The sequence below is a fragment of the Phasianus colchicus genome, chromosome 39 (assembly GCF_987193195.1).
Source record: "Phasianus colchicus chromosome 39, bPhaCol1.hap1.1, whole genome shotgun sequence".
Lineage (NCBI taxonomy): Eukaryota > Metazoa > Chordata > Aves > Galliformes > Phasianidae > Phasianus > Phasianus colchicus.
In genome coordinates, this window is record NC_143474.1 from 423258 (window position 1) to 438654 (window position 15397).

General features: G+C 50.9%; 3 protein-coding genes across 10 annotated transcripts in view; 1 reads left to right on the top strand and 2 right to left on the bottom strand.

Moving 5' to 3' along the window:
• The window catches only part of LOC116243432 (uncharacterized), a 284197-nt gene that overhangs the window by 252477 nt on the left and 16323 nt on the right, over positions 1-15397 (bottom strand). The gene's annotated exons all lie outside the window — the stretch shown is intronic.
• On the bottom strand, positions 1257-7185 carry LOC149913274 (uncharacterized). Of its 2 annotated transcripts, none has more exons than XM_090130262.1 (8): positions 6091-7185; positions 5394-5771; positions 4747-4812; positions 4346-4405; positions 3714-3785; positions 3246-3338; positions 2678-2825; positions 1257-2395 (listed from the first exon to the last, which is right to left on the bottom strand). In XM_090130262.1, exons 2-8 carry the CDS (start codon positions 5578-5580, stop codon positions 2233-2235), a joined length of 789 nt encoding a protein of 262 aa, XP_089986388.1. In that variant the 5' UTR covers positions 5581-5771; positions 6091-7185; the 3' UTR covers positions 1257-2232. The 2 variants fall into 2 exon arrangements, with proteins under 2 accessions (XP_089986388.1, XP_089986387.1); XM_090130261.1 differs by having other exon boundaries at positions 5394-5801; positions 6091-7178.
• LOC149913275 (coiled-coil domain-containing protein 138-like) lies at positions 8163-14679 on the top strand. 4 transcript variants are annotated; one of them, XR_016461339.1, is made up of 6 exons: positions 8163-8250; positions 9068-9220; positions 10417-11322; positions 11854-12030; positions 13214-13352; positions 14429-14679. XR_016461339.1 is itself a non-coding variant. In XM_090130243.1 (6 exons), the coding sequence occupies exons 3-6, from the start codon at positions 10426-10428 to the stop codon at positions 14613-14615; spliced, it is 687 nt and encodes a 228-aa protein (XP_089986369.1). In that variant the 5' UTR covers positions 8163-8250; positions 9068-9220; positions 10417-10425; the 3' UTR covers positions 14616-14679. The 4 variants fall into 4 exon arrangements, 3 of the variants coding, with proteins under 3 accessions (XP_089986369.1, XP_089986368.1, XP_089986367.1); XM_090130243.1 differs by having other exon boundaries at positions 10417-10609; XM_090130242.1 differs by having other exon boundaries at positions 9068-9161; positions 10417-10609.

Sequence of the window (15397 nt, forward strand, 5' to 3'; positions counted from 1 at the left end):
TTCCTGCCTTCCTTGCTTCCTTCCTCCCTTCCTTCCTGCCTTCCTGCCTTCCTTCCTCCCTTCCTTCCTGCCTTCCTTGCTTCCTTCCTCCCTTCCTTCCTGCCTTCCTGCCTTCCTTGCTTCCTTCCTCCCTTCCTTCCTCCCTTCCTGCCTTCATCCTCCTTCCTTCCTCCCTTCCTGCCTTCATCCTCCTTCCTTCCTCCCTTCCTCCCTTCATCCTCCTTCCTTCCTCCCTTCCTCCCTTCATCCTCCTTCCTTCCTCCCTTCCTCTTTATTTTAATTCATTTGGAATATCTATATTCCATACAGATGTTTTAAAAATCATCATTTGTAGTGCTGAAAACTTTTTTAGAAAACAGTTAAAAAGGTATGATAAGGATGTTAAAGAAAGAACCCTCTGTGGTGTTGACCAGGGATGAACATAAAAACAGCTCCCAGTAAATGTACAGGCAGCTGATGTGACTGCCTCTGTCCTCAGCAGCTTGCTCAAAGGAACCCCACAAAGCATTTCAGCGCTGGGCTGCTGAGGGAAGCTGTCAGAAGAGGAGCACTGTGTCCTCTTGCAGAGGACCGGGATGCTTTTACAGCCGACTGACTGACGGCTGCTTTGGTTGTGGCCACAGCTCCTGAGGAGTGCAGCAGTGCTGAGAGCTGAGAGGAAACAGGGGAATGTTGCACCTCCTGGAGGATGCTGAGAAATCAGTGGCCTAGGGCAGGTGCTGGAGAGGAGCTGCAGGGTGCTGTCATGGCAGCTGGGCACTGCTGGCAGCACAACGGACTGTGCCTCTGCTAAGGCGACTGCAGCCACAGAGCGAGCAGTGACAGCAGGCATACGAGGCTTGCAGCACTGCCTTCCTCCCATCTCTCTCCACTTTCAGATTCTCGGCCCAGCCCACAAAGCAAAATGAAGTAGAGGAGGGAGGAAATGTGCTCATAGTTCTTGCTTGGTTCCTATTGCAGAGCAAATGATTGCCTGCTGTCCGGTAAAGCTCACGCAGAAGCACTGATGCTTTTGCATAATGCACTGCCACCCTTGTCCCCTGCCCGAGCCGGGACGTAGGGCACCCGCAGCCTCTGGGCAGCCTGGGCCAGGGCCTCGCTGCCTCTGGGGGAGGGATTTCCTCTACACATCGACCTCAGTTCCCACTCTTGGAGTTCAAAGCCATTCCCACACGACCTGTGGCTGTCTGCCAATGCCAAGTGGCACACAAGGTCTGGCAGTGGACCATGACAACAGTACAGCGTGGACAACTGTGATGGTACTTTCTATTTATTGGCACAGCACAGGCTGGAAAGCCCCGGTTGATGCCAGCTGTGGTTCTCTGGCTGTCAGATGATGCCCCCAAACCCACACACGGGGTGCTCCCAGCTCCTGACTGATGGTGGAGAAGTGGGAGGGCAGAAGTGATGCTGGGGGAGGAAGGGGCGGGGGTCAGGGGGCCGCTGTGCCTGTCATACTTCCCCCAGGCAGTGGTTTGACAGGTGTTACGTGATGCCCCCCCTGAGGGGGCCGCTCCCACCTCTTGATGGATGGTGGAGAGGAGTGGGAGGGCAGAGGTGTTGCTGGGAGGGCTGGGGGCTGCAGGGCCTGATATGCTTCCCCCTGGCATTCTGGGTGGTTTTTGGGGTCTTGGATAATGGCCCCAAACTGGGTGTTGGATAATGACCCCGAAGTGACGACCTACGGGGGCCACTCGCACCTCCTGAAGGATGGTGGAGGGGAGTGGGAGGGTGGTGATGATGCCCAGGGGACGGGGGGCTGCTGGGCCAGTTGGCTTCCCCCAGGCAGCGCTTGTCTGTCGGCTGGACAGTGTCCCCAAGTCTACACTCTGCTGGGCTCGCTTCCATCCCCTGATGGATGCTGGAGGGGAGAGCGAAGGCAGAGGTGGTGCTGGGGGCTGCCAGGCCTCTCAAGCTTCCCTGAGGATGTGGCTGCCGCCAGGCTGACACCCTGAGGGACCGCTCCCGACCCCCGAAGGATGGTGATGGGGGACGGGGGGGGGTCTTGATGCCCAGGGCGGCTGGGGGGCTGCTGGGCCTGTTGCTCATCCGCCAGGGTGCCGTTGTTTGGGTGCTGGCCGATGAGCACAAGTTTCCAAGCCAAGGGGGTTCCTCCCGTCCCCTGAAAGATGGCGGTGGGGGACGGGGGGTGGTGTTAATGCCCCCCGGGCTGCAGAGCCTGGGCTGGTGGGCTGTGGGGCCCGAGGCGGGGGCAGCTGAGCCTGGCTGCTGTCAGGTCTGGCAGGGGCCGCCCTGGTGGTGCCATCCGGCCGCTGGGCAGGTGGTCACGGCCGTTGGCATCATGTCCATCTGCCAGGCCCCTTGAGGAGAGCAGGACGAGGGCAAACTGTGGCCGCGGACATCGTGCTGGGCTCCATCAGCTGCAGCGAGGCGCCTGCGGAGAGAGGAATGTGCTGAGGGCACAGGAGAGCCCCTGCTCTCCTTCCTCAAAGGCAAAGAGCCGCCCTCGGCTCTCAGCCTGTTTCAGGCCCAGCACTAAGAATGGGCTGCAGGAACGGCCGTGCCAATTCAAACATCTGATAGCGTAAATCTCAGACCACGTTAGCCAACAACTAACCGGCCTCTGTGCTGCTGGAACTACAAGTGCCTCCGGGCTCACAGCAGCCCCACAGTAAAGAGTTGGGCAGGATGGGGGTGGGGGTGAACAACAACTCACTGGTTTCTCTGCCTCCATCGCCGGATAAGCAGACAGAACGTTATCATGGCTGCCAGCATGGAAACCAGGAAAGCTGCAGTCAGTGCCAGGCAGCACTTCAGTAACACTTGATCTTCTGTGGTGTTTGCACGTCCTTCATCTTCCACACCTGGAGGAACAATGTGCTCACTGCTGTGTCTCGTGCCCTACTGCCAGTCTCACAAGAGGTCTGACATGGCCAAAAATGTTGTCTTGCATTTTGTTGGCCTCCAGGAACACGTGAAAATCCTCGGGCTGCAATGCTTCCCTGATTCCAGCGAAGCAAAGGGAACTCCCTAAGGCGCTGCACATCAAGGCACTCTGGAACCTCTTTTTGGCCTCTCAGCTTTGTTTACACTCTGGCTCTGCCACGGTCCAGACCCTCCCGGGCCATGGATTTGCTCCTTCTTCTCCATCACGCTCTAAGACTCCTTTTGCACTCGCCCACCCTCGCCTCCTGAGGCTGGGTAGTTGTCTGACTAAATCTCACTAGAGCAGAAGGAGAGCGTGTGGATCTGTTTAATCAGGGTACAGACAGAAATACACTCACCACGTGCTTCCTTCTTCATGATTCTCATCAATAAATGGGACAGTCTCTTGGAATATTTTCCATCTATCCATGCCACTTTCCATCCGCCAGGACCTTAACAGAAAGCATTAAGATAAATCTCAGAGAAACAAAGCATTGAACTGAGCGGTCTCTTCGGTGAAGTCAACAAAGACAACAGCCACCCTGGGATGCTTGTGGGGCTCCAGCACAGGAAGCGGCCGAGGATTTGGCACAGCCTTCCCTGGAAGCAATTCTGCACCCAAAGCATGAGGAGAACTTCCCACCACACACTGCAATCTACACAGCTGCACAAGAGCATCACTGAAGAGCAGATGGTGCCAGGGGATCGTGTGAGGACAGGGCACGCACATGCAGCTGTGCATTCTCACTCACACCTGCAGACATGCCTGGCTGACAGCAGGACTGTGAGCTGGCATCTCTCAAAGGAAGCAAAAACTCATGGCATACCAATACGAGTTGCTGGGGCTTCTGTCCTGGAGCTCAGCTGGGAAGCTGGAGACCATTCGACTCCACCCGCACCTGTACACAAACACAGAGCAGCTCCTGTCAGACATGGCCAGGTACTTGTTCAGACTGCAATGCCAGGTTTGCTCCACAGCGCTCTTCTCTCCCTGCTACACAGCAGCAGCTGGCAAATAGCTGCTGGGTGCCTGCAGCAGCACCGTGCCAGTCCAAGAAGGAACCATGTGTGGAACTGTCTGCAGAAGGGAAGGGGCTGCAAGGGGAAGGGAAGATCTAAAGGCCCTTTCCTTTGGGATAGCCCATCGGAGGCTTATGGAGCAGATTATGCTGAGCCTTTGGCAAGACACTGCTTACAGGCGCAGCTGTAAGGAGAAACATTGCCATGGTGTGTTGTGATCTCTCTCTTCCTTAGGGACCTGCAGTGACTGGAAGGGGCTCAGCTGACGACGTGGCACCCAGGCTTGGGTCGAAAGTTGCCAAGCTGGAGAGGTGGGCAGTTGGCTGGCACCCAGGCTTCTTGTGGAGTAGAAATCACCGGGCAGCGAAACGCTGAAGCCTTCCTGAACTACCACAACCACATATGAGCAGAGAGCGTGAGATGAAGGCTGGTGACTTACCCCTGGCATCCAGCCCAGGCTCAGGACCAGGATTCGGCTCTGGTAATTCACCAAGAGGCCCTGCAGGCACAGAGGTGATCAGACACAAGTGAGGAGAGCTTCCACTGCACCTTGGGGCCTGGGGTTTTTTTCTGCAGTGACCTGCGAGGACTGGCTGCAGGTCAGGGAATGACATGGCCCAAACAGCAAACGTAGAGGTTCTCTCCTCCAAAAAGTGGCAAGGGCTGCCTTCCCACAGATACGTGACAACTCTCCAAATAAAGAAATACTCAGGACTGATCTGTGTACAGCCTTTGAGGCACAAAGAGACTTGAAAGACCCTTGGAGGTTCCTGAGTACCCAAATAAACTATGACGGCACGAACTTTTCTGCCTTCAAGGAAGCAGACACTCACAACTTACCTCTGGGTTTCCCCTGAGGCACAAAAGTAGTCATCGCCCGACCGTCTGCATATGGAGCACCATCATCTAGAATCAAGAACAGAAGAGGGATGTTCCCATGGCATGTTGTCATCTCCTCCCTTAGTGATGGGGGAGGGCTCAGCTAATGGGATGGCAGACTCAGGCCGTGACTGCCAAAGCTACAGGGTGACCTGGAGCCTGGCACTGGGCAGCTTCCCGAAGCTCTCCAGGCCATGTGCAACAGCGCTCCGGGACCGTGTGGAAGAGCACACCAAGTAAAGACACCTGAAGCCATCTGGGCTCCAGCCGGGGGTCTCTGCTGGGAACCAGGATTCATCTATGGGGAGCACCGGGAAGCCGGAGCAGAAATGCTCCCGCTTTTCCCAGCACACATCTTCTGAGCTCCCCCTCGGTCACCCCCGGGCGAAGAGCGTGCTCAGCCAGCAGCAGAGCCACGGCCCGGCACGGCTGGAGCCAGCCCTGCAGAGCACTGCTTCCTCACGCCCTCGCCCGGCTCCTGCGCTGCTGCCTGTCCCCCCATCCCAACACCCCCACGGAAGGCAGCCCCAGGGCAGCACACGGGGACAAGAGCCCGGAGCTCTCGCCCTCGCCGCCACTCGGTTTTGGCCCCATCTCTGCCCACCCACCTGCTGCTGGCGCTCGCCACGGAGCAGCACAAGTCTCCTGGGAACATATGGCCATGAGGAGGAGGAGGAGAGCAAGGCGGGCAGGGGCCGTGGCCCCCCACACTCGTGCCATGCTGCCACCACCACCGCTGCAGCCACAGCGAGTGCTGCTGGGCGGCACAGAACGCCTGGGGCACACGCTGAGCATTGTGAGCTCACGGCACCAGGCGGGGCGTTGTGACCCCACGTCCCCACGATGCACATCTGTTCCGCCACCAGGGCCAGCTTCCCCCTGGGCTTGCTGTGTGTGCTGTCGTGCTGGGGAGGATTCCCAGGCATCTAGAGCAGCAGGAGACCACTGATGTCACATGGACAGCACGGAAATGGGGAATGGCTCGGCTGGGAGGGGACATTAAAGAGACAGAGACGCTGTCAAAGGAGAAAGAAAATCACTTCAGTGTTGTTTTGACTGCTTCATGCAGATGCAGAGATTCACTTTTCTCTTTTAATGCCCAAACAGAAGCCGGTTCTTCAGTGACATTTCCCCTTCAACCCTCCCACCCCACCCACTCTCCCCTCCCCTCACCCCTACCTCTCATTTTCTCCTTCCTCTCCTCTCCCCTCTCCTCCCCTCCTTCGCTTTCCCTCCCCTCCCCTCCCCTTCCCCCTCTTTTCTCCCTTTCCCCTCCCCTTCCCCCTTGCCTTCTGCCAAACTTACCTCTCCTGCTCTTCACTGAATTCTTCTGGATTCCCTTGCCTTGCTTTCCTTTGCAACGCTATGCATTGCTCTCTCCATATTTCTTGCCAGCCATTCTTTTCTTAGCTCTTATTCTTCACTTTTTACTTGGCTTTTTTCTTCTATTCTCTTTGCCTTTCTTCTCTTTTCTTCTTTTAGTCCTTTTTCCTCTTTTCATATATTATTTTCTCTCTCTTCTTTTTTTTTCTCCTTTTATTTTCTTTTTCATTTTTCTTTTTTGTTTTTTCCATTAAATACTTTTTTTCTTTTTTCATTACTCTTTTTCTTTTATCTTTCTTAATTTCTTTTTTTGCTCTTTTTTTCATTTTTTTGTTTTCTCTTTTCATCTTTTTTCTTATTTTTATTATATATTCTTTTTTCTTTTCTCTATTTTGTCTCTTTCTTTTTCCTTTTTCTTTTTTCTATTTTTCATCTTTTTTTCTTTGTTTTCTTTTTTATTTTTCTCTTTTTTTTCCTCTTTTTCGCATTTCCTTTAATCTTTTTTTGGTTTTTTTTTCCCCTCTGGATTTTCTCCTCATTTTTTCCTCATTTTTTTCTCTTTTTTCTTTCTCTCTTTTTTTTCTGATTTTAATCATAAGTTTTCCTTTAACCCTCCCCTCAACCCCCCCTCCCCTCCTCTTCTCCCATCCCCTCTTTTCTCCCTTACCCTCACCTCCCTTGCCCCTCCACTTCCCCCTGCCTTAGCCTACCATTACCTGCCTGCCCTTCACTTACCTTCTCCTCACTTCCTTCTTCTTCATGCTCTTGGCTTTTGCTGCTATTCACACCAAATCTCAACACTTGCCTGCTCTGCTTGCTGCTCTGCCAAGTGCCTCTCAGCTCTGCTCACAACTTCACGCCCACTGCCTGCCCTTCTCTATTCCCCTCTCGTGCCCTTCAGGCTTCTGCTCCCCTTGCTGAGCAAGCCCGTGCCCGGTAGCTCCCCTTCAACCTCCTCCGCCCTTTGCCTTCCTCCAAGAGATGCTTGCTTCTGGCCAGCACTCCTGCCCGCTGCCTAGCCCACAGCCCGCATCTCTTGGGCCCCCTAGAGCTCCCCTACAGCCTTTAATACCTCATATGTCCCACCTATACCCCTCTGCAGACCCCTATCACGCACCTGTTTCTCCATATCACACCCACAGCCCTCCCACTGCTCCCTCCGGCCCCATATTCTGGGGGTCTTGATAGATGAAAAACTTAACATGAGGCAGCAGTGTGCCCTTGCGGCTTGGAAGGCAAATGGGATCCTGGGCTCCATCAGAAGAGGGGTGGCCAGCAGGGACAGGGAGGTGATTGTTCCCCTCTACTCTGCTCTTGTGAGGCCCCATCTGCAGCACTGCGTCCAGGTCTGGAGCCCCCAGTACAAGAAAGACAGGGAGCTGTTGGAGAGGGTGCAGAGGAGGGCCACGAAGATGATCAGGGGACTGGAGCACCTCCCCTATGAGGACAGGCTGAGGGAGGAAAGCCCGGAGAAAAGAAGGCTGCGGGGTGACCTCACTGCAGCCTTTCAGTACCTAAAGGGAGCCTACAAGCAGGAGGGGAATCAACTCTTTGAAAGGGTTGATAACTGCAGGACGAGAGGAAATGGTTTTAAGTTGAGGGAGGGGAGATTTAGGTTGGATGTCAGGGGGAAATTCTTTACAGAGAGAGTGGTGGAACAGGCTGGAACAGGCTGCCCAAGGAGGTTGTGGATGCCCCATCCATCCCTGGAGGTGTTCAAGGCCAGATTGGATGGGGCCCTTATGGCCGCGCAGGGTTCCCTCCCCGGCCCGGCGCCGCTCTCCGTCCCTCCCGGCTCCGGCGCCGCTGTCCTCAGCACCGCTCCCGTCGCGCCGCGGTTCCGTCTCGGTGCTGCCCGGACAGCTCCGGCGCGCAGCGGCTGTGGGACCGGCACCGCCTGAGGGGAGAGCCGGCTGCCAACGGCCGTTCCCGCGCGCCGCGCCTCAGCCAATCGGAGCCGGCGGCGCTGCCGCTGACCAATGAGAGGCACGAACGGGCCGGAACTGCCCCTGACCAGTGAGAGGCCGGGGGCGGGGCAGAGCGGCTGTGGGGGGGCCTCGGGGTGCTCTCTGTTGCCATAGGGGATGGGATCGGGATCGGGGTTGTGGGATTGCGGCTGGGATGAGGGAATGAGATGGACAGGTGGGTGATGGGCTCGGGAGGAGGGGCTGGGAATGAGATTTGGAATTGGGATGTGGGATGTAGGATGTGGGGTTGGGATGTTGAATGTGGGATGGGAATGTGAGATTTGGGCCTGGGATGTGGGGATACGGATATGGGATGGATATGGGATGGGATATTGGGCAATGGGATGTGGATGGGATGGGCTCTGGGTATGGGGTGGACTTGGAATGGCACCGTTCTGAATGGCTGCCATTCTGGAACGGCACCACCCCAAAATACGTGATATGGGTTTTTGGTTTGGTTGGTTGGTTGTTGTTTGCTTGTTTCTGAAGATGTTTCATGCTGATGAGTTTTAATGGTGGGTAGGAGCCTCAGAGAACGCCGGGGTAAGGACTGAGAACTTTGGTCTGGTTTGCAAATTCCTTGTATCCTTCTGGGCATGCTTTTAAGGCGTTGGTCCTCCTCCAGAGAGGTTTTTGTTATTTTTTCCCTTCACTCCCCTGTCCTCTTCCCTCCCCTTCCCCGTTTCCTTAACTTCCCTTGCCCGGCCTTACCTTCACTTACGTTTTATTTATTTATTTATTTTTGCCTATTGACTGGGTCAACAGGAAGGACGCAGACACCAAGGACAGGCATAGGCTTATGTTATTGTCAATTTCAAAACAATACAAAAACAAAGCAGTGCCCTAAAGTGAAAAGATTAGCTTAGCAGGAAGGGAAATAAGCAGTGCAGTGGGTCTGATCATTGCCACGTCATAATATAATGACATGTAGCGTATGATAGTGATTAAGAAAGATGCATCACCAGTTGCCCTGCTCCTTTATCATCATCCAGATTCACAGTTGCTGGGGAGCCCCGGTTGCAGGAAGGATCTGGAGAAGCCGTCCCAGCAGTTGGGAACTCATACGGCGATGTGTCCACCCCGGAGGTGAGGTCTGCAGAGCCACTGCAAGCACGTCCAGCCTTGATGCCCTTGGAGAAACGAGGGTACGCAGCAGTCAGGTGGAACACGCGTTTTCCTTTTCTCCTCTCGGTTTTCTCCCTGAAACCTGGCCAGGGTTGAAGGAGGAGCAGAAAGAGCTGTGCCATCTGCTTTGGTGTAGCCAGGGCTGTGCGCTCTTCAAACTGCTGAGCCCTTGGTAGATTTACAAGGAGCCCAGCGCTGTGAGTCCGTACGGATCCCTCTGGTTTTGTGGAACTGAAGAGCCCAAACAGGGGACGGGTGTTCCTAACTTCTGGTTTTCTGTCACGTGCTGCGTGGTCGATATTCCTGTCTGTGTGACAGCGCTGTGGAAGGTCAGGAAAAAGAGAGGGAGAGCTGGGCCAGTGTAGTTTTGCTGCTGTCCCTGGCAGCCAGATGATTCCCTGCGATCTGGAAATGGTGCACAGATCGTATGGAAAAGTATGGCAAAAAAACCCACACTTCTCATAAACTGAACTTTCTGAGATCAATTTATAGATTTTTGCACTGTGTATCAAAACATATTTTTACACACATATGCGATCGTTGTTGCAATGGTGTCTAAGCATCTCAGGAAATGCATTTTTATAAATGTGCCTAGCAGACTTGGGAGTCAGGAAAGAAATCACATTTTTGTTCACTTTCTGTGTGAGACCAGCTGAAATTGATGGCAAATTGTGGCAAAGCAGCATGGGAACTTTGGCTTTGTTCTCTGCTGAATGTCCCACTGAATTAATTGTTGTTTCTCTTGACAAGGAGAAGCTCTGTTAAATGATCGTACTGTCAAGTTTGATTCTGAAGTAATATTTCTGCACAGTTTATGATGAAAATGGGAATTACTGTACCTTACCTGAACAGAGTTCTTAACATTCATGTTTAGATCTGCAAATGCTTCTGCAGCTCATGACTTCAGGCATCTGCACAGAACAGCACAGGTAGCACTGACTGAAATGGGTTTGCTCTGCAACCAGAGGCAGCTCAAAGAACGTCAGCACATCACGGGCCCTCTCTCCCCAGTCTCTTTGTGCAGTTAGTGTTGATAAGGCCCTGTGCTGATGGCATTCTGTTGCTTTTGTAACGCGAGCAGTATCCTCTGTGCAGATTCTGTTGTGATGCACGATCGAACCATTTGCTATTTCACACGTCATCCCTGGGGGAACAGAGTAGATGGAGCTTCGTGTGCTTTCATGCTTACACTCACCGTGCACACTGTTTGATACAGGCCCCAGCAATGGCAGAAACAATGTCGGGACTTGCTGAAGATATTTTCACGGGCATAAGAAGTAATGGAGATGTGCACAGTTCTTCCAGCCGCTGTGCAAAGAGCAAATCCACATCAGCACTCTTCTTTACAAGTCCCTTTATGCCTATGAGGTTTGTCTCAACTATGGTTGTGCTTACAGTAGAGACACGAGGTAAGCTCTGGGTTTTACTGGATCTTTTTATTATGATTCTATGATTATTTTTTGATCCCTTCATTTTCCTTTTAGTTTTCTGTCAGTGTTATTTTTTTCCAGGCGTGTACCTGGACAAAGCCCAGCAGTTCCATGATACCAAAGTGTCCATGATGCCTTCCTATGAAGGGAGTTTCCCTTGAATGATACCTCCTTGTCCAGCCAAATGTACTGAAACAAATACGAACCTTGCCATGATTCATTTCCTGTTGTAATTTATGTGGCCATTTTAATAGCATGTATTTTAATCGGAGAGATGGCCGGCGTGATAAAGGAGAAGAGAGGTGGCAGTAATTCTTTCAAGCTATTGCTACAGCAGTAGCCAAGATCTTTACTGCACGTAATGATACAGCACTTCCTCTTCTGTCAAGTGAAATAAGCAGCAAATTTCAACTGGTTCTAGAATATCACTGTCCTCTTTAAGCTGACAGATTTTTCACCTGTCCCTTGAAAGGCTGGTCAGCTGCAGTGCCAAGCGTTTCTTTTCTGGCATAGTTAGCTCTAAATGTTCTACTTCTGCCTTTATAGATCCGTGGACAGATAGATGATAGAGATGTATGGTGTTCATGGGTACGTCTGAGAAAGCATATGTCCTCAAGATGTCTGTCTCCAGCAGATGGCACTGTAATTAAGCTTTTGCCGGTGGAGGAAGGTTTTCCTTTGTACTTTACCAGGTGATCAGTGCTATTCCGAGAACCTGAGAAAGATTTCACATCAGGAAATGAAGAAGATTGGATTGTTTGCCTTGATCTGAATTCTCTGCATCATTTAGTGCACTGCAGAACGAATGGACGGCTGCGTGAAATAGATGCAGTGAAAGTTCAACTGCAGCTTTGGATGGAAAGGAATGGCAGTAGCTGCTGTCCTGAAATCATGGCTCTTATTCAGATGAATGAGCCCTTTATTCCTTCAGTAGAGGCTTCCCAGATGTTGAAGCCTACATGGTCTGAAACTATCCAGTTTCCAACTTCTTTTCTTTCTTCTTTGGTGTATAAGTTGTAGCTGGTCTTTTTGTCCACTCCCAATCATTTTTTAAGGAAGAAAATGAGGCAGAGGATGTCTTTAAAGTTAGAAACATTTCAGCCATTTGCCTTTTTTTTAGTAGTATATATTTGTTTAAGTAATTCTGAGGATAAATATTCACATATTGCTTAACAGAACTGTGACTGTAGAAACTGTATTGCTTGTTTTCTACTCCCTTCCAGTGAATTACCTGGAGCAGGCATTTTGTTCCCTTACCAGGGACTTGAGGACTGGTGAAGGAAAGACCTTTTTTTTGAGATACCAGTGTGTGCCCGTCTTGCTACGTCACCTAAATACATCCACCAAGCAACAGCTTTCTGGTGCTCTTGATGGCTTACTTCCGATGACCACAGAATCTGGTAAGCTGGGATATATTTGTATTTTAAGTAAGGATATAAAGTTTTGATGAAAACAAGTGAGGTAAACAGAAGTGCCAAATACAAAGCAGTGTGATTCTTCTCTGTAAATACCCTAATCTGTCACTAGCATTCATTTGTGTCATGTACAGTCACTGGAGTTACAAGGTGCATTTCTCAACTGTGCATCTCTCCTTCTCACTGTCAGCAACCCCAGCACTGAGTTATGAGATGTTCTGTAGCGAGGCAAGTGGCAGAAGCATTTCCTTAAATTCCTCATAGCTTTCCTTGGTAATAAAGTAATTAAGGAACAGACAACTGTAACATGAAACCTGAGCAGGATCTGGCATGACTTGGAAGAAGAATTCCACCAGCAGTGCATCTGGCAGGAGTCCTTTTGAGATGCTAGATGCCTCGGTTTGGAAGGATAATGGAGTAACGTTGTGAGAGGGTCATGTTTTGCCATGTTGCTTCTCATGCAGGATCCTCCCTGGGGAAGGAGGAGCAATGCTTCATTGAGCTGACATAGCACTGGGAATTATTTCTCAGCAGCTGGAGATAAGCTTTCTGCAGTGCTTTTCTCTCTGGTAGAATCAATTGCCCACACACAAGTCACTGTCTGCTTCTGCTCTGTAGCACTAATTGACCAAAGCATTGGACTGCTCTGACAAAACATACCTCTAAGTGCTAGACACAAGCTGGACTGTAAAGCTACGGTATGCCTTCTGTCACTTTGATTTGGCTCTTTAGTTGCTGACCGTATCTCTGGGGGCTTACTGACAGGCAGGAATGCGTTCAGGATGGCTTTTTGGTACGCACCCTGCAGACACAGACTGCCCGGGCTGCTGCCTCTTCACACAGTGCCACTTCTGCACTGAAGGTCAGTTTGTGCATCTGACAGTGCCAGCTAGCAATTGCCCACAGATACTGTTGCCTTCAGTGCGTGGTGTAATGCTTGGTAAGATGTACTCCGCGTCAGGAGGATGGCACTGGGTCCTTTGTAGGTGCAGCCAATGCCACGCCATTCCTTGTCCTGCCTGAGTTGTGCCCCACGTGCCCAGAACCAGCCCAGTTATTCCGTTGTTCTCATGGTTGCATATGAAGCCCTCAGAAGCCATCAGTTACCGGTCTACTTTGTTCTGCCCCAACTTCTGTGGAGCGATTTTAAGGCCCTTTTCTTTTGCAGGTCCCTTACAGCCCTTCCTGGCAGCCTGCAGTAACCAGTCCTTTTTCCATCACTGCTCTGCCTTGCTTCATAACTCCAGGCTAGACACTCCAAACATGGGGAAGCTCCTGGGTGTACTGCAGCACCTCTCTGCTATAAGGTAATTTCTTCCTGCCATTCTTCTGTTGGTTATTGTAGAGATCAGTACACGTGGTAACCTTTCTCTTCCTCCTTCAAAACCTCTGCTCTGCTGTTTGCTTGCTCCAGTGCAGACAATGCTGGACATTTTTTGTTAGCAGTTACCTGTAACAAAACATTTTCCTTGATAAAAACCTCTGGACTTTTAGTCTTGCACGTGACAATGGAGATGGACAGAACTGACATTTTCCAGATAAAACACAGTTTATAGCCACGAGGCAGTTCAGGCTTTTGGGGGATTGTTAAACTTTAGAACAGAGGTTGCCATTGCTTATTGGGATTGGTTGATTGTAACAGAGATCTTTATTGTGTCAGTGGAAGCGTGCTGCTGGGTTTCATGGGTGCGTTACCTAATGGGATTGTTTCGTTTCCCAAAGCAGGCATCTGAGCTCAGCTGTTGTTTCCCTTAGAGTTCATGATTTCCAGAGCTCTGGGATTTGTTGGGTTTTCTTAGGAACAAATCTGAACTCTGGGAAGGCAGTGTTTTCCTGTGAAATACCCTGGTTTGAATCACAGCTGTCATTGGAAGTAAACTAACAGAAAAGTTAGCCCAGAAATCCAGATTGTTTTTAATTGTTGCTTTTAATGAAGATGATCTTACAGCCAGTGCCGTGAATCTTTTTAACTGGACTTTGAAATACTTCTGAAGGTGAATTCTATCTTTTTGTCACTGGCTTTGTAGCATGTCATTGTTAAGTTTGCCTTGGTATTGTTCTGGATTTTCTGAACACCTCCCATTGCTGAATTTGTACTTTTCACTGGGGAAATCCCCTCACACCTTTCCTAAGGCTTTCATTATACGGTGTCTCAATAGCACTTAGTCAAGTGAAAGTACAGTACCTGATGATTTTTGCCAAGATTTTTCTCTCTGTCCCTTGAGAACTTTCAGCTGGAAGACAGAATTATACAAAACTCCCAAAGTAATGCCAGTTTTTCCTCATACAGTAAGTCATTTTCTGTAGTGCCTTTCCTGTATTGCTGTAACTCGCTGATTTTCAATGGTCAAACGTCAACTGTTTTATGCAAAATCTTTTTCAGGAGCAATAAGGAGATGTTTGAGTTGCTTCAACTCCATGAATTGATTGAAGATCTTCAGAAGACCACAGACCCAGTTAACTCTTCCATCTGTACCAACCTGAATTCCATTCTGTCAAATCTGGGAGCAGAGCAGAGTGGCACTCGTGCTGCCCCAGCTGACCCTACACAGCTCACTAGCCATACTTAACGTGTAGAACTGTATAAATAGAGTAGTGCTTAACAGTAAAGCAGACTAACAGCTTTTAACCACATTGATGTGCTGTTACATCTCTAGCCCGTCGTGAGAGTCCAGAGACTTCCCCACAGCACCCCCAAGATTCCCAAGCCCAATGGGACTCCTCTCATCCTCCTAAATCCAATAAGCACCCCCAGAAAAGGCAGGACATGTGGGAACCATCAGCCCCTCCCAATCCCCATAGGACTCCCCACAGTAAAACAGGAGCCCAGAGAGCCCTACAGCCCAATGGGCCCCCCAACCACAATAGGACTGCCCAACCCCAATAAGACCCCCTCCAAAAAATCAGAATAGGAACCCCTGGAGTCCCCAGTCCCAATGGGCCACAGCTGCCATCCATCAGTCACCTGTAAATTCTTAATGGAAAGTGGAGGCATCGACAGCATGAGATTATCAAGCCAGAAACAGGCAACACAAACAGAGTGGGGAGAAATGCTCTGAGTTAGAGATTCGGCTGAGCTACCCAGATCTTCTTCTCGGGCTCACCATCTGGCTCAGAGAGTTTGGTGTATTTCTAAAAAGCAAAAGCTTTCACAAACACTACAGAAACCTACCACAGCTCAAGGAGATGCTGCAGAACCACCTCTCTGAGAGACCTCTGTGGGCTCATCTGCTAAACCCATCAGGAAACATCTCAGCCAGCTGCAAATGGTGTTCCCAGGGCTGCTGCACTGTGCCAAAGAAAGACCATTAGCTGCCTCCACAGTGGCATGGCCACTATTAAATGCTTTAAA